The 15,861-nt window shown below is 43.2% G+C and overlaps 1 protein-coding gene across 1 annotated transcript in view; it reads right to left on the reverse strand.

Annotated features, from left to right (window-relative positions):
* LOC133575005 (prostaglandin G/H synthase 1-like) overlaps positions 1–15,861 on the reverse strand; it is a 51,201-nt gene that overhangs the window by 8,675 nt on the left and 26,665 nt on the right. The window contains 2 exon segments of the mRNA XM_072912097.1: positions 5,186–5,527; positions 15,161–15,308. Coding sequence (XP_072768198.1) covers positions 5,186–5,527; positions 15,161–15,308 — 490 coding nt within the window.

A 15,861-nucleotide genomic window follows, 5' to 3' on the forward strand; every position in this document is an offset into this window, starting at 1 on the left:
ATATATATATATATATATACACACACACACACACACACACACACATATATATATATATATTATATATATATATATATATATATATATATATCTCAATGAAAAAAAGATAAAAAATAGGCCATTCATCGGTAGTGCGCCTTATAATCCGGTGAGCCCTATGGTCTGGAAAATACTAGGGCTGCAACAACTAATCGATTAAATCGATTAAAATCGATTATAAAAATAGTTGGCGATTAATTTAGTCATCGATTCGTTGGATCTATGCTATGCGCATGCGCAGAGGCTACTTTTTTTTTTTTAAACCTTTATTTATAAACTGCAACATTTACAAACAGCTGAGAAACAATAATCAAAATAAGTACGGTGCCAGTATGCTGTTTTTTCCAATAAAATACTGTAAAGGATAGAAATGTAGTTTGTCTCTTTTATTCGACTATTAACCGATTAATCAAAGTAATAATCGACAGATTAATCGATTATCAAATTACTTGTTAGTTGCAGCCCTAGAAAATACGGTATTTTTCTTCAGCAACGACAATTAAAGTCGTAGTATTAGGATAAATACACTAAAGCTGTAACAATATCGCAGTTTAACAATTACGGCATGTGCAAGCAACATTTTGTACTATTAATATTCCTTTCAGTGTGTTTTTTGTTTCATTAAGATACGAACACCAACTGGTTGATATTTTGCATTAAGTGCTGACACACGCAAACCCAATAGCTCAAAGACACACCTTATAAACGTGTCCTCTGCAGCCATTGAAGTGTGATAATTCTGGTTGACATGTTTTTAAGCTGCAGGGTTTATGTAAAATTAGGGCATCTGGACTTAAGTGCAGCCTTATATTAAGTGTGTCATTCTGTTTAAATCCAACTATAGACGCCTTCATGCTCTACTTAGCAGTACGTTTGCACAGATGGACACTGGAAGCGGGGAAATGTAAACATTATATTTCAAAGTGTTGTGTGACATTTTATGACCCAACAGCAAATAAAAACACTTAATATCACTTTATTGAATAATATATATGAATGAAGGATGGCGTGACTTCAGCTGTCTGGGTGGTTGTATAAAATAAAATAAAATAAATAGGACTAGTTTTGAGCGTGGTGTTTGAAGTGAAATGAAAGTAATAACCTAATTATCTCGTTTAATAAGAACAATTAGGACTCGCAATGCTAACAACATGCTAGACATTATAAGCTAGTTTATCTTTAGCCTCAAAACTGCCTGTCACTACAACACCGCTTTAGCTAGCTATACGCGGAAATGAGCGTTACATTTATCTCTAATACACCACATATAATTACCATCGATACCCACCGAAAACAACATTTTCTTACCTTGTTTTGAGCGACCAAATACCGTCGGGAAAGATGTCTCCGAGTGACAGTAGATTACTTGCTCCAGCTAGAACGCTAACTCTTCTGGTTGTGATGCATTCTAGTGTTGGGTAGGAAAATCCGCCATATCAGTGTTACACGCGTGGATATCACAGCGTTGACCAACATTAGCTGCCAATCGCATACAGTATTTATTTTTAAAAAAAGCTTACCATGCTACTACGCACTACTTTAAACACTACTATAATGTAGTTGACATATTTACGTGCTTGCTGTTCTTTCAAACTGCCGTTTTAATTTTGGAAGGGTCGCATCACCTGAATCACTTAAAGGCAACGCGTTGGTGAGGTCTTGTTAGTGTGGATTTAAATGCAGTACCGGTTTGAACAAATAGAGGGCAGAATGAAATAAGACATGTATAGAGCGAGTATGGCCAACCCGGTTGCAAAATTGGCCCTCAAAATGGCGCCCTATAGTCACGTGACCGGCTTTTAAACAACCAGAGAGAGTAAAGTCAGATAATCTCCTAAATCAGGGGTGTCCAAACTTTTTCCACTGAGGGCCGCACACTGAAAAACCAAAGCAAGTGGGGGCCATTTTTATATTTTTTTATTTTAAAAACCAATACAATATATGTATGAAAAATATACATTTAGGCCTCCACTCAGGCTTGATCCCAGGGACCCCAAAGGATTTTGGTCAAAAAAATATTTAAAATGTGTCATTAGTTTGTATTATTATTATTCAAGGTTTAGATAGATAGATAGATAGATAGATAGATAGATAGATAGATAGATAGATAGATAGATAGATAGATAGATAGATAGATAGTACTTTATTGATTCCTTCAGGAGAGTTCCCTCAGGAAAATTAAAATTCCAGCAGCAGTGTACAGAATTGAGATCGAATTTAAAAGGTAAAAAGTAAATAATGGGGGAATAAATGGAAACAAAATAGAAAAATATTACAATAAGAATAAAAATAAAAAGTAACAATGAGAATAAAAATATAACAGTAAAATAAGAATATAACAAGAGAAACTAGGCAGTAGTGACCGTGTTAAATCTCTAGATCAACATTAGGTCTATCTGTCAATATAACGTTTTTAAAGATTTAAGTTGTATGCCCTTCTTGTCAAAGAAAACCCTGTTTTGTTATGGAAAAAAAACACAAAATATGCAATAGTTTCCCCCAATAAAATTTTAAAGTGGAATATTTGAGATATAATAATTGGAGCCTTAAAAATGTCAACACATAACATTGATTTAAATGTATTATTATTTTTTGAGCAATGACACAAAAAATTATTGGGGATCCAAAAGGGTCATTAAAGTGTTAAAAAATGTATTATATATTTTTTTTACTGTTTACTTTAAAACACAATCGTCTTGAGATCAACTTCAGATCCATCCGTCAATTATAACGTTTATTGTTGTTTATGTTTTTTGTTTGTTCTTTTTAGGCCCTTCTTTAGAAATAAAACAAAACTTAGTTTTTTATATGGAAAACACAAAATATGCAACATTTCCCCCAAAAAATATCTCAAAGTGATGTGACGTAGTTGGAGCCTTGAATAGGTCAATAATTCATAATGACATTGATTTTGATTCATTATTATTTTTTAAAGGAAACAACAGCCTGCATGTCAGCTTTGTGTCATTAGAGCAATGGTCCTTAACCTGGGTTCGATCGAACCCTAGGGGTTCGGTGAGTCGGGCTCAGGGGTTCGGCGGTGGTCAAGACACACCCGACTCATCGTGTAAATAAAAACTTCTCCCTATCGGCGTATTAAGGATACGGCAACAGCAGAAGTCAGACTGATTTTCAGGTGTGTAATTTGTTGTGAGTTTATGCACTGTGTTGGTTTTGTTGTTTGAACAAGGTAATGTTCATGCACGGTTCATTTTATACACCAGTATAAAAACATGGTTACACTTTAGTATGGGGAACATATTCACCATTAATTAGTTGCTTATTAACATGCAAATTAGTAACATATTGGCTCTTAACTAGTCATTATTAAATACTTATTAATGCCTTATTCGGCATGGCCTCATTATAACCCTCTAACCCTGGCCCTAACCCTAACCAAATAACTCTAAATTAAGTCTTTGTTACTTAGAATATGTTCCCCATACTAAAGTGTTACCATAAACATATAACTTTGTCTTGAATTTGAAAAAAAATTGTTTTTTATTTTTCACTAAAGAAGGGTTTGTGAATGCGCATATGAAACTGGTGGGGTTTGGTACCTCCAACAAGGTTAAGAACCACTGCATTAGAGTAAACATTGCAACATTTTCTTGTCACTGGTTTGCTCTTTTATACCACTTTTTATGTTTTTTATTTATTTAATCGTATTTTTAGAATGTGCCGTGGGGCCGTTAAAAAATGACCTGCGAGCCGCAAATGGCCCCCGGGCCGCACTTTGGACACCCCTGCCCTAAATGATTAGTCAAAAGCCACCTCGAAGGCAACTTCAAAACTGTGTCGGCCATACTCTCTCTATACACAGCTCTGACACACATTTTTCTCACACTAGATCAGTGTTTTTCAACCTTTTTTGAGCCAAGGCACATTTTTTTCATTAAAAAAAATACGGAGGCACACCACCAGCAGAAAAGGTTAAAAAATTAAACTCCACCAGGTTGTCGTGCCTTATTTTGAGTTTGTTGTTGTTTCCTGTGTGTATTTCTTTAGTTCCTGTCTTGCGCTGTTATTTTGGTGACCTTTCCTGTTTTGTTGGTGTTCTCCTGTAGCAGCTTCACGCCTTCCTTTGAGCGCTATTGCCCGCCCCTGCTTTGTTTTCGCAATCAAGACTATTTAAGTTGTGCGTACGCTATCCTTCTTTGTGGGGACATTGTTGATTGTCATGTCATGTACGGATGTGCTTTGTGGACGCCGTCTTTGCTCCACACGCTGTAAGTTTTTGCTGTCGTCCAGCATTCTGTTTTTGTTGACTTTGTAGCCAGTTCAGTTTTACTTTTGTTTTACATAGCCATCCCTATGCTTCAGTGCCTTTTCCTAGCGGGACTTGCCTTTTGTTCATTTATGGTTTAAGCGTTACATACCTTTTTACCTGCACGCTGTCTCCCGCTGTGCTCTGCCTATTGGGATCACGACAAACCATCCTCGACGCGTTCCGACTTCTACAAAGCAATGAACTACCTGCTGCCACCTACTGATATGGAGTATTACATGGTTACCCTGCCAAGCTCTACACAGCACAGGCACTAGACAACGGCACATTATGATGATTATTGATTTGCAAAAAATATTTTTTGGACCAAGCAGGTGAAGTTACATAATTTCCCACGGCACACCAGGCAATATATCACGGCACACTAGTGTGCCGCGGCACAGTGGTTGAAAATCACTGCACTAGATCAATGCTGGGTGGTTAAAACATCTCAAGGGTAGGAAAAATATAATTTAAAATGTTAACAGAAAATTGATACTGATACTGATTTATAACATTGTATTATCTTGAGGGGCAAAAAAAAAACATACATCCTGTGATTAAATTCTCCTGTTTCATAGTACTATCTCTTGCCAAAATAAGCACAGGACTCACAAGTGGAAATAGAGAACCAGTAAAAGTGGAGAACAATGGAGAGTCAAAACATATATTTGAACCACCTCCAATTTTAATGAATTCACTTTGATCCGCTGTAGTTTCAGACATAGACGGTTATCACTGGACCGTGAGACCATGTCTGCACGCAAACTGTTTTTTCCCCCTCATTTCGCTCAAGTGTGCAAAAACAACGCAATGCTCCCCTTGTTCCTTTTTAAGCCTAAACCTACTTGAGTTCCTGACAGGGACGCTTGAAAACACCTCACAGCTCATCAGTCCTGATGTCGTCCTTTTCGCTTTGTGGCACTCTGAACGCCACGTACGGACACGTCCTGGAGTTGAGACACACAAGTTTCTGCAAGGTGGCGGAGTTGACAATATCGAAGCCTACGCGGCCCCCGAACGTGCTGGGCTTCCAGTACTCGGGGGAACAAATGGGGTTGCCCAGGAGGCCTTTGAGGGAGAAGGGAGCACCCATCTCCACCATGCTCTCTCCGAAGATGGACCCCGGACGGGTCTTTTCCAGCAGCATACCGGGGTAAAATTCAAGAGCGTCAATGTCGCCGTAGAGCTCCTCCAGAGTGAGTGCTACTTCCTCGTTGTCTGAAAAAGGTGACACAAAGATCGTTGAAAGCAACATAAATATAAAAAAAAGCAACATAGTGTGCACAGCAGGGCCATTTAACTGCTAAAGACATCATACTGGCCCCCGAGTTCAGTTTAAAACTTGGGAGTAAAAAAATGTTTGCAACAAATTCCTAAACACACTAGAGTGCTCCTGTTGCATAGAGCAGTGTTTTTCAACCACTGTGCCGCGGCACACTAATGTGCCGTGAAATACAGTCTGGTGTGCCGTGGGAGATTATGTAATTTCACCTAATTGGGTTAAAAATATTATTTGCACACAGGTAATTACAATCCGTAAATAATGTGGCAGAGTAACTATGTTACACTAATTACTTTGTAGATGTCAGGAACACGTCGTGTCGGGATCACAATATGCAGACGACAGCAGGAAGCAGTGTGGAGGTAAAAAGGTATCTTATGCTTAAACCAAAAATAAACAAAAGGCGAGTGCCGCTATGAAAAGGCATTGAAGCTTAGGCATGGCTATGCAGAACGAAACTAAAACTGAACTGGCTGCGAAGTAAACAAAACACAAAATGCTGGATGACAGCAAAGACTTACAGTGTGTGGAGCAGAGAAGGCGTCCACAAAGTACATCCGTACATGACATGACAATCGACAATGTCTCCACAAAGAAGGAAGGCGTCCGCACAACTTAAATAGTCTGGATTGCGAAAACAAAACAGGCGTGGAGAATAGCGCTCGAGGAAGACATGAAACTGCAACAGGAAAATACCAACAAAAGAGGAAAAAAAAGACAAAATAAGAGCGCAAGACAAGAACTAAAACACTACACACAGGAAAACACCAAAAAACTCCAAATAAGTCACTGCGTGATGTGACAGTACACCTACTTTGAGACAAGAGCTATAGTGATGCATGCTTGGTAATGGTTTAAATTAATATCCAACAATTGCGAGAACGACTTTTTACTGTCAATATCGGCTACTGAGTTTCGTTTTTGAATTATTTCTGCTTGTGGTGTGCCTCAGGATTTTTTCAATGAAAAAATGTGCCTTGGCTCAAAAAAGGTTGAAAAACACTGGTATAGAGGAACTTTGACCACCGTAAACACATTGTCAGGTCCTTGCATTGACATTTTAACCTTGCTAGCAAACATAAAACACTATGGTCCAAACTTGTGATTCACATAACTGAGGCATTCCTTAAAACAGGGATTTTTAACCACTGTGCCGCGGCACACTAGTGGGCCGTGAGATATTGTCTGGTGTGCCGTGGGAAATTATGCAACTTTACCTAATTGGTCCAAAAAATATTTTTTGCAAATCAATAATCATAATATTGTACCGTTGTCTAGTGCCTGTGCTGTGTGGAGCTTGGCAGGGTAATCTTGTGATACTCCATTTAAGTAGGTGGCAGCAGGTAGTTCATTGCTTTGTAGAAGTCTGAACGCGTCAAGGATGGTTTGTCGTGATCCCAATATGCAGAGCACAGCGGGAGACAGCTTGTAGGTAAAAAGGTATGTAACGATAAACCAAAAATTAACAAAAGGCAAGTCCTGCTAGGAAAAGGCACTGAAGCATAGGGATGGCTATGTAAAACAAAAGTAAAACTGAACTGGCTATAAAGTCAACAAAAACAGAATGCTGGACGACAGCAAAAACTTACAGCATGTGGAGCAGAGACGGCGTCTACAAAGCACATCCATACATGACATGAGAATCAACAATGTCCCCACAAAGAAGGATAGCGTACGCACAACTTAAATAGTCTTGATTGCGAAAACAAAGCAATAGCACTCAACGGAAGACATGAAACTGCTACAGGAGAACACCAACAAAACAGGAAGGGTCACCAAAATAACAGCGCAAGACAGGAACGAAAGCACTACACACAGGAAACAACAACAAACTTAAAATAAGGCACGACAACCTGGTGGAGTTTCATTTTTTAACCTTTTCTGCTGGTGGTGTGCCTACGTATTTTTTTTAATGAAAACAATGTGCCTCGGCTCAAAAATGGTTGAAAAACACTGCCTTATAGCACTCTATTTGAGTCCTCTCCTTTTTGGCAGTTACACATTTTTTGTAATGTGATTTAAGGCATTGCTGTAGTTTGTTTACTTCAGATGCAGTCAGTAGTTTTTTCAACTTATTTAGTTATATTCATAGTTATGGAAGCATTGTTGTAGAACAATTATTTGCAAATGCGTATCTCAATGTGTGTGTGTTTCAAGTTGTCTGTACATGTTATGATTTTACTGAATGTAAAAAAAACCTGTCTGTCCTTATTTCCTCTATTGCAGACCTGGGCAAATTAAGGCCCGGGGGCCGCATGCGACCCCTTAAGCTTTTCAATCTGGCCCGCTGGACATTCCCAAATTACTTTTTTAGATCTTAAAGATAGAAACTGTAGCTGCCATTATGATGCGCAGGGGTGTTTTCAAATGACCGTAAGTCTTGAACTATACAAAGTATTTCAATGGTTGGAATCTGTGCTTTTGCATGATATACTAGTTACTATGGTCATCTAATTAGTTACTATGGTCATCTAATTAGTTACTATGGTCATCTAAGTCACAGCAGCTCAGACAAGGCACCAAGCACTGTGGGTGGGGAGCGTTTCCACAGAGTGTTTCCAGAGCGGCCAGCCTGAAATGCGGGTGTCAGGGACAGACGCGGAAGGAAATTTTTACAACAAAGTTCTAATGCTTAGTGATGTATCAGATGCATCACATTGTAGGTGGGTTTTTTTTTACCCTTCGCGTTCATATTTCGCTGTGTTTGTTGCATTTTTGTTGCGCTTCGCTTGATTGTAAAATATGTCGATCGAGAGGGTGTGTGACGTTCATATGTTGTCAATATTCAGTGTTTTATGCTTCATAGTTAATATTGTAAATCCCACATCCTTTATTTTCATGTACACTCTGGGTGTCTCATTCAGTAAAAATGTTTTAAATTCCATTCAGTTTTTAAGGCGGTCTGTCTATAACGTTTTTAGCTTTCATCCATCCATCCATTTTCTACCTCTTGTCCCTTTCGGGGTCACGGTGGGTGCTGGAGCCTATCTCAGCTGCATTCGTTCATCCATCCATTCATTCATTTTCTACCGTTCAATCAGACATAGGTTTTGTGTTGGTGTTCCTAAAAATAGGACCCAAGCACACATACTGTACAGCAGATTTTCACAGCTTACATATATATACGTGTGTGTGTGTGTTTATGTATACATACAGTACAGGCCAAAAGTTTGGACACACCTTCTCATCCAATGCGTTTTCTGTATTTTCATGACTATTTACATTGTAGATTGTCACTGAAGGCATCAAAACTATGAACGAACACATGTGGAGTTATGTACTTAACAAAAATAGGTGAAATAACTGAAAACATGTTTTATATTCTAGTTTCTTCAAAATAGCCACCCTTTGCTCTGATTACTGTTTTGCACACTCTTGGCATTCTCTTGATGAGCTTCAAGACGTCGTCACCTGAAAGGGGTTTCACGTCACAGGTGTCATAGTTTTGATGCCTTCCGTGACAATCTACAATGTAAATCGTCATGAAAATAAAGAAAACGCACTGAAATGAGAAGGTGTGTCCAAACTTTTGGCCTGTACTGTATGCGTGTATATGTATGTATACATGTATATATGTGTATATATTGTGGAGTCTCACTCAGGCACCGCCTGACAGGTAGACACTTCACAGGGGAGGAGCCAGGGCATGGAGGCAGAGTGGAACACAGAGGACAACGCCCCAGCCTTGGCCGCATCATCGAGGGGCGGTACATTCCCCTGTACCTGCTCAACCAGCCTGAAGTGCCACCAGCTGTGCGGCCTGGTGGGGCCCAGCTACAAACTGTTCTTAACTCTGCCTCATTCAGGTCTGGCTCTCCTCTGTGTCAAGGCAGGTGCATCAGGCGGCAATGACCTTTGACCTTTAAAGAAGTGTGCTGTGTGAAGGACTGAGAGCCCCAGATGGGAGATTTATGTTTATTAATGGACACTTTAAGTTTGCTAAATTCCACACCCCGCCCTTCCTAAAAAGACTTGTACAATAAATGCCCTTTTTGGCTTGCTGCGAAACCAATCCTGTGTCTTGGTGAGAATCAGGTACCACATATGGTGGATAATGCAAGTACTCTGATTCACGTCAACCTCTGATGATGTCACACGCGGAAGCACTGAGTGCTTTGTTAAAAAGCCAAGCTGAACTTCAAGGTGCGATACAAGAATTAGTAAAAAAAATTGCTAAAGATGTGGCTAGTACACGGCCACCCGCTGCGGTCCTAACTAAGTTATCGGGTGAGGATGACGTGGAAGCCTACTTGGAGCTTTTCGAGCGCACTGCGGCCCGGGAGAAGTGGCCGGTAGCTGAATGGGGATTCATTCTGGCACCTTTCCTCACTGGAGAAGCCCAGCGGGTGTGTAGCGACCTGGCATTGGCGGATGCTCGAGACTTTAAGAAACTAAAGAAAGCCATTCTCGACAGCCAAGGGTGCAGTCTGCCTGCCAGGGCCCAGCGATATCACAACTGGACCTTCCAGCCCACCCAACCCCCGCGACAGCAGGTAGCCGCACTGCTCCGCCTAACACACCGCTGGCTAATAAGTGAAGGGAACCCCCCCCTCTGTAGACAGATTGGTGATAGACCGCTGTATCCGAGCCTTGCCGCCTGATGCCCAGAAGTATGCCGCACAAGTAAGCCCTTCAACTGTGGAGCAGTTGGTGGCATTATTAGAGAACCACCAAGTGAGCATGGAAATGCTAAGAGCCACCCGTATGGAAACGGCCAGAGCCACCGGGGAAGAGAGGCAAGGGCGCGACCGCCGAAGAGCGCCACCACCAGCTCCGTCCCCACCCCGACCTCAGGGCGCTGCCCCCGAGAGACCCAGTCGGGCCCCACATCGGAAATGTTATGTGTGTGGACACCTGGACCACATGTCTTGGGCGTGCCCGGAACGTGACCGTGATGTCTCCATGGCCACAGCCCCCAGCTCAGATGCAGGAAAACCATGCCTCCACACGGGGAGTGGACGACGACAGCATGCCAGCCTTCCAGTGAAGATCGGGGGGACCGATGCACATGCATTGCTGGACAGTGGGAGTGCCGTGACCCTGGTACATGCTGACCTGGCCGGACCCCTCAGCGAAGACACCGTTCCAGTGACGTGTGTACATGGAGATGGCCGCCAGTATCCGGTGAGCCATATACACGTTCAGACACCCCGAGGTGATGCACTGGTAGCAGCTGGAGTGGTACCAAACCTGCCTGTTCCCCTACTCATCGGGTCCGACTGTGTACTCTTTGGCCGTTACTGGACCCCGGGCTACATTCCAGGTGCCGTTCCACGGCAGCGTCGCCGTCGCAACAATGGACTCAAGAATATGAGACCGCTTGCAGCTAGCCCCGCGTTTAGGCCCTCGTCAGAGGCCCCACGGAGTGACAGCTTGGCTGAAGAGGAGCGACGGGAGAGCAGGAAGGAGGAGGAGGAGGCAGAAGAGGAAGGGGACCCCTTTGTGGAGTTCCCCGTACCAGAAGAGAGCATCAACCAAAAAACGGGCGAGTTTGCCACTGCCCAGTGGAATGATCAGAACCTCAGCTGGACCCGACAGCAAGTCATGGAAATTGACGGACAGAAATGTGAAGGGGTGAGTGCACTTAATTCACCGTATTTTCTGATAAAAAATGGCCTTCTGTATAGAGGGGTGCTAACTAAGGGCGTGGACATAATTGAGCAACTGCTGGTGCCTAAGTCTTATACCTCCCGAGTGCTTTATCTTGCCCACACTCATCAGCTGGGAGCTCACCTAGGTGTACAAAAGACGTATGACCGCATAATAACCCGCTTCTATTGGCCCGGTGTGAAACGAGCCATAGAAGACTTTTGCAAGGGCTGTCCCGAATGCCAAAAGAATGCACCGAGACCCACCTATCGAAACCCCTTGGTCCCGCTCCCCATCATTAGCACCCCGTTCTCACATCTTGCAATGGACATCGTTGGACCACTCCCAAAGTCAGCCAGAGGACATCACTACATACTGGTAATACTAGACTATGCCACCCGATTTCCCGAGGCTGTACCATTACGCACAGCCTCAGCCAAAGCGATAGCACATGAACTGTTTATGATGTTTAGCCGAGTGGGAATTGCCGATGAGATTTTAACGGACCAGGGCACATGTTTTATGTCACAAGTGCTAACCATGCTGTACAAATGACTGAAAGTGAAACGCATACGAACCTCTATATATCATCCTCAGACAGATGGCCTGGTGGAACGTTTCAACTGTACGTTGAAGAAGATGCTAAAAAAAGTAGCCGCAAAGACGGGAAAGACTGGGATCACCTCATTCCATATGTCCTCTTTGCCATCAGAGAGGTGCCCCAGGCGTCCACTGGCTTCTCCCCCTTTGAGCTAGTCTATGGCCGATGTCCCCGAAGCGTGCTGGACATTGCGAAAGAGACCTGGGAGAACCAACCCTCGCCACACCGCAGTGTGATCGACCATGTCGCCCAACTACAAGCCCGGGCTCACAAAATCTGGCCCATGGTAAGAGAACATATGGAAAAAGCCCAAAGAGAACAGGCGAAAACGTATAACAGAGGTGCCACACTCCGAGAGTTCCAAGTTGGGGAAAAAGTGCTGGTATTAGTTCCGTCCAGCGAGTGCAAGTTCTTGGCCAGATGGCAGGGGCCTTACGAGGTAATTGAGAGAATGGGCCCCGTCAACTACAAGGTAAGCCAGCCAGGCTGGCGGAAAGGTCACCAAATTTACCATGTAAATATTCTGAAAAAATGGCATGCGGCAGAGCCGTTGCCATCTACTGCGTTTTTAACTGCAGACTCTCCCCAGACCACTCCCCTGGTACCTATAGGAGAGGACCTCTCCCCGTCCCAAAAACAGGAGGTGAAGAAACTTTGGGACGGAACCAGGACCGCCTCTCGGAACTGCCAAGAAGGACCCCAGGCGATCAAACATGACATTGAGACCAAACCCGGAAAGGTGATAAGACAAAGGCCCTACCGAATCCCAGAAGCCAGGCGGGCGGCTATAAAAGAAGAGGTAAAGAAAATGTTAGCACTTGGAGTAATAGACGAATCCCATAGTCCATGGTCCAGCCCGATTGTTATTGTGCCAAAACCAGACGGGTCCCTGAAATTTTGTAATGACTTTCGCAAATTGAATGAGATTTCACTGTATGACGCTTATCCCATGCCCAGAGTAGATGAGCTGATAGAGCGGCTCGGACCTGCTCGTTTCATCAGCACCCTGGACCTGACCAAGGGCTACTGGCAGGTGCCATTGACGGAAAGGGCGAAACCTAAAACGGCTTTCTCCACACCCGAGGGGCTGTTCCAATATACTGTCTTGCCGTTCGGGATCCACGGGGCCCCGGCAACATTCCAGAGGATGATGGACCAAGTTCTACGGCCCCACCAAGAATACGCAGCCGCCTACCTAGGCGATATTGTGATTCACAGCACCAGCTGGTCTCTCCATCTCCAGCATCTCGACGCAGTCCTAGGAGCCCTTAGACGTGCCGGACTGACTGTCAACGCTAAGAAGTGCCGACTGGGTCTGACAGACTGATTATCTTGGCTACACCATAGGAAGAGGCTGCGTAAAACCCCAGGCCCGCAAAGTGGAGCGCATCAGGGAATGACCCCGACCCTTGACGAAAAAGCAAGTAAAATCATTTATTGGCCTGGTATCATATTATCAAAAGTTTATTAAAAATTTCTCTACGATTGCAACACCGGTGTATGAACTGACACGGAACAAATTGCCCCATCATGTCACCTGGACGGCTGAGGCCGAGACTGCCTTCAAGATGTTGAAGAAAGCCCTATGTGAAGAACCGGCGTTGAAAGCCCCCGACTTCAGCCAGCCGTTCATCCTCCACACTGACGCCTCAGGCACGGGAATTGGAGCCGTGCTCGCCCAGCTCGTGGATGGAGAGGAGCACCCAGTGACATTTATTAGTCGGAAGCTCCAGAGCCATGAGCGAAACTATGCCACAGTGGAAAAGGAGTGCTTGGCAGTCAAATGGGCAATACACCACCTCCGCTACTACCTATGGGGTAGGACCTTCACCTTGGTAACAGACCACGCCCCCTTGAAGTGGATGTCCACAAATAAGGATCGAAATGATCGCGTCACACGCTGGTTCCTGGAACTACAGAATTACCACTTCACCGTGGAATATCGGCCTGGGAAGGCGATCCCACATGCAGACGCCATGTCCCGGCTCTATGAAGAGGACAAAGAAGCTCCCGGACCGACCGGCGAGCTTAGGGCGGGGATATGTGGAGTCTCACTCAGGCACCGCCTGACAGGTAGACACCTCACAGGGGAGGAGCCAGGGCATGGAGGCAAAGTGGAACACAGAGGACAACGCCCCAGCCTTGGCCGCATCATCGAGGGGCGGTACATTCCCCTGTACCTGCTCAATCAGCCTGAAGTTCCACCAGCTGTGCAGCCAGGTGGGGCCCAGCTACAAACTGTTCTTAACTCTGCCTCATTCAGGTCTGGCTCTCCTCTGTGTCAAGGCAGGTGCATCAGGCGGCAATGACCTTTGACCTTTAAAGAAGTGTGCTGTGTGAAGGACTGAGAGCCCCAGATGGGAGATTTATGTTTATTAATGGACACTTTAAGTTTGCTAAATTCCACACCTCGCCCTTCCTAAAAAGACTTGTACAATAAATGCCCTTTTCGGCTTGCTGCGAAACCAATCCTGTGTCTTGGTGAGAATCAGGTACCACAATATATATATATATATATATATATATATATATATATATGTGTGTATACATAGATAGATAGATATACCGGCCCCCAGACACACTTTTTTCTCTAAATTTGGCCCCCCGAGTCATAATAATTGCCCAGGCCTGCTCCATTGGCTGTCTTTTTATACGTAACTTTTTGCTACGTTTCCGCCCTTAAAAAGTTGTGTATCCGTATTCAGAGGCGTGTATGTGTGAATAAATATGTGTCTAAGAGTTGTATGTGTGTAAAAAATGTCTGTCTGTAATCAGATTGGTGTAAAGCAGGAACTCTGATAGGCTGTCTTTTTACACACGACTTGTGCGACACTTCTGCGGTGTAAAAGTTGTGTGCGTGCGGCAATTTGAAGTTGTAAAAAGAGTTGTCGCTGTAACTCCAGCTTGCCTTTCCTTATACTCACCACTAGTCGTCACCTTGCACCCACTCACACTCGTGTTGGAGTTAAAACCCAGAACAACTACATTGGACTTTCCATCAATTTTTGTAAATAATAGTTCATCAGTTGTCAGAAGTATTTTGTACTCCAATAAGTTGTCAGTATATGTTATGACATACAGTGCCCAAATTATCGCGGGTGGGAGGACAAGCAAGTTTTTACACAACGCCATCTTGTGGCCTGGCATGCATATTACAGAGTTTTGGGTTGTTTTTGATCTAAGTAAGGCCAATAATTAACTCCAAAATGATGACAACGGTCACGATGAGCAGCAACAATTTGCAGCAGGTGTCAATTTCCCGGAGTGTGTATTTCAAGCTCATCTCACTGTCCTGTAAAATCTAACAATCACATGTTTTGAAGGCTGGTCCAGGGTGTTTTGCAGTGGTCGGTACAAAGGTTTATGTTGGTTTGCTCACCAGTGAACTCTCTGAAGGAAGTGTAGGGCTTGAGGTTAAAGCGTTTCCTATATTCGTTGAAGGGCTGCATGCGGAGCTGGCGCGACTCCTTTATGGCTCCCACGGCGACTGGCGTTGCCACAGAGTGGATGTTATAGCCGCCGCCTATCTGTGGACAAAACAAATAGACGTGCACAGAGATTGTAAAGCTGCTGTGCATCAAATTGACTCAAATAAAAAAACTAATTTTCAAGGCACGTCTTTGAAATATTAATTTCTTTAACATCAGTGCAACAATAATTGTTAAATTGCAAGTAAAGAGGATATCACATTTTTTTATCTGGTAGAACAGGGGTCCCCAAACTTTTTGACTCGGGAGCCGCGATGTGTTAAAACAATTTGGCCGAGGGACAGGCTGTATATATAAATATATAAATATATATATATATATATATATATACATATATATATATATATATATATATATATATATATATATATATATATATATATATATATATATATATATATATATATGTGTGTATATATATATGTATAGGACAAAACACCACTCAACCAATGGAGAAATACAGCAGCAGTAATCAAATGGTTCAACAACATCCAAGACAAACAACAGCACAACTTTATCTCCTTTGATATCGAAGAATTTTACCCTTCCATCACGCAAGACCTACTGACTCAAGCACTAGACTTCGCCTCAG

This window comes from Nerophis lumbriciformis, linkage group LG32 (genome assembly GCF_033978685.3).
Source record: "Nerophis lumbriciformis linkage group LG32, RoL_Nlum_v2.1, whole genome shotgun sequence".
Taxonomy (NCBI): Eukaryota; Metazoa; Chordata; class Actinopteri; order Syngnathiformes; family Syngnathidae; genus Nerophis; species Nerophis lumbriciformis.